A 1,090-nucleotide genomic window follows, 5' to 3' on the forward strand; every position below is an offset into this window, starting at 1 on the left:
CATAGCAGTATCAGATACAAGCGGCCGCATCCCCAAAAAAGGCCAAAAAGCCAAACTGGCTTCCATTGCGGAAACTGAGTAGGTCTTTACCCCGCAAAAAATCCTCTTTTTTGCGGGGGCACCCCCGGCACTGGCCATAAACTGGTACCGGGGTTCAAGAGATGTACGCATAGCGGTAAAATAGAGATATAGGCAAAAAAGAAGGGAGGAGCAGATGGGAAATGGAATTTGTGACATTTGTGGGCACAGGCCTGCGACGCATATTATCACCACCTCACGCGGTGGACGCCAGCAGATAACGGAGTTATGTGAACAGGACCATGCCCGTTTGCGAGGTAAAAGCCGTGCCGCTTCTCCGTTCGATTCTCTATTTAGCGGCGGGGGCTTTAATATGTTTGACGATCTGCCTAGTGAGTTTAGTAGGCTAAGCTCAGACATGGGATATCCGCTGCCACGTGACCGCGAAGCGACTAACTTGGAAGATTATCTCTCAGAACACACCAAAGAGATAATTCAGCAGGCCGCTGAAACCACCGTAAAATTTGGCCGCCGTGAAGTAGATACGGAACATCTGTTGTACGCATTGGCCGATAGTGATGTAACAGCTGAAATTCTAAAACAATTCAAGCTGGCAAAGGATGACCTTAAAGGTTATATCGAGGTGAACACACCAAGGGGTGACGAGAGAGAGCCGGAAGAAGGTCAGGTTGAAGTAATGGTTTCACCTCGTGTGAAGGCGGTTCTAGAAAGCGCGTTTCAAGCTGCGCGCGAGTTAGGGCACGGCTATGTCGGGCCTGAGCATCTACTGATCGCGCTGGCGGAAGAAGATGAAGGTTTGGCTGGAGAAATTTTGCGTAGGTATGGCTTAACACCTCAGGCTTTGCGTCAAAAAACGGTTAAAGTCGTTGGCAAAGGTGCCAAAGAAGGTCGCGTGGAGAGTAAAACAAATACCCCGCAACTGGATAAGTTCTCGCGCGACCTTTCTAGACTTGCAAATGAGGGTAAGCTTGATCCAGTTATAGGACGAGCGAAAGAGATTGAGACGACGATGCGGCCGCTTGTATCTGATACTGCGACGTCGTCAACGAAT

At 49.5% G+C, this 1,090-nt stretch overlaps 1 protein-coding gene across 1 annotated transcript; it reads left to right on the forward strand.

Annotated features, from left to right (window-relative positions):
* Positions 1-200: 200 nt before the first annotated feature.
* On the forward strand, positions 201-1,090 carry Gasu_66230 (ATPase, AAA family; the record flags this gene model as incomplete). The annotated part of the gene is made up of 1 exon (XM_005674655.1): positions 201-1,090. A coding segment is annotated over exon 1 (876 nt), but the record flags the coding sequence as incomplete, so codon positions are not given.

The sequence above is a fragment of the Galdieria sulphuraria genome, assembly GCF_000341285.1.
Source record: "Galdieria sulphuraria unplaced genomic scaffold scaf_432, whole genome shotgun sequence".
Classification (NCBI taxonomy): domain Eukaryota; phylum Rhodophyta; class Bangiophyceae; order Galdieriales; family Galdieriaceae; genus Galdieria; species Galdieria sulphuraria.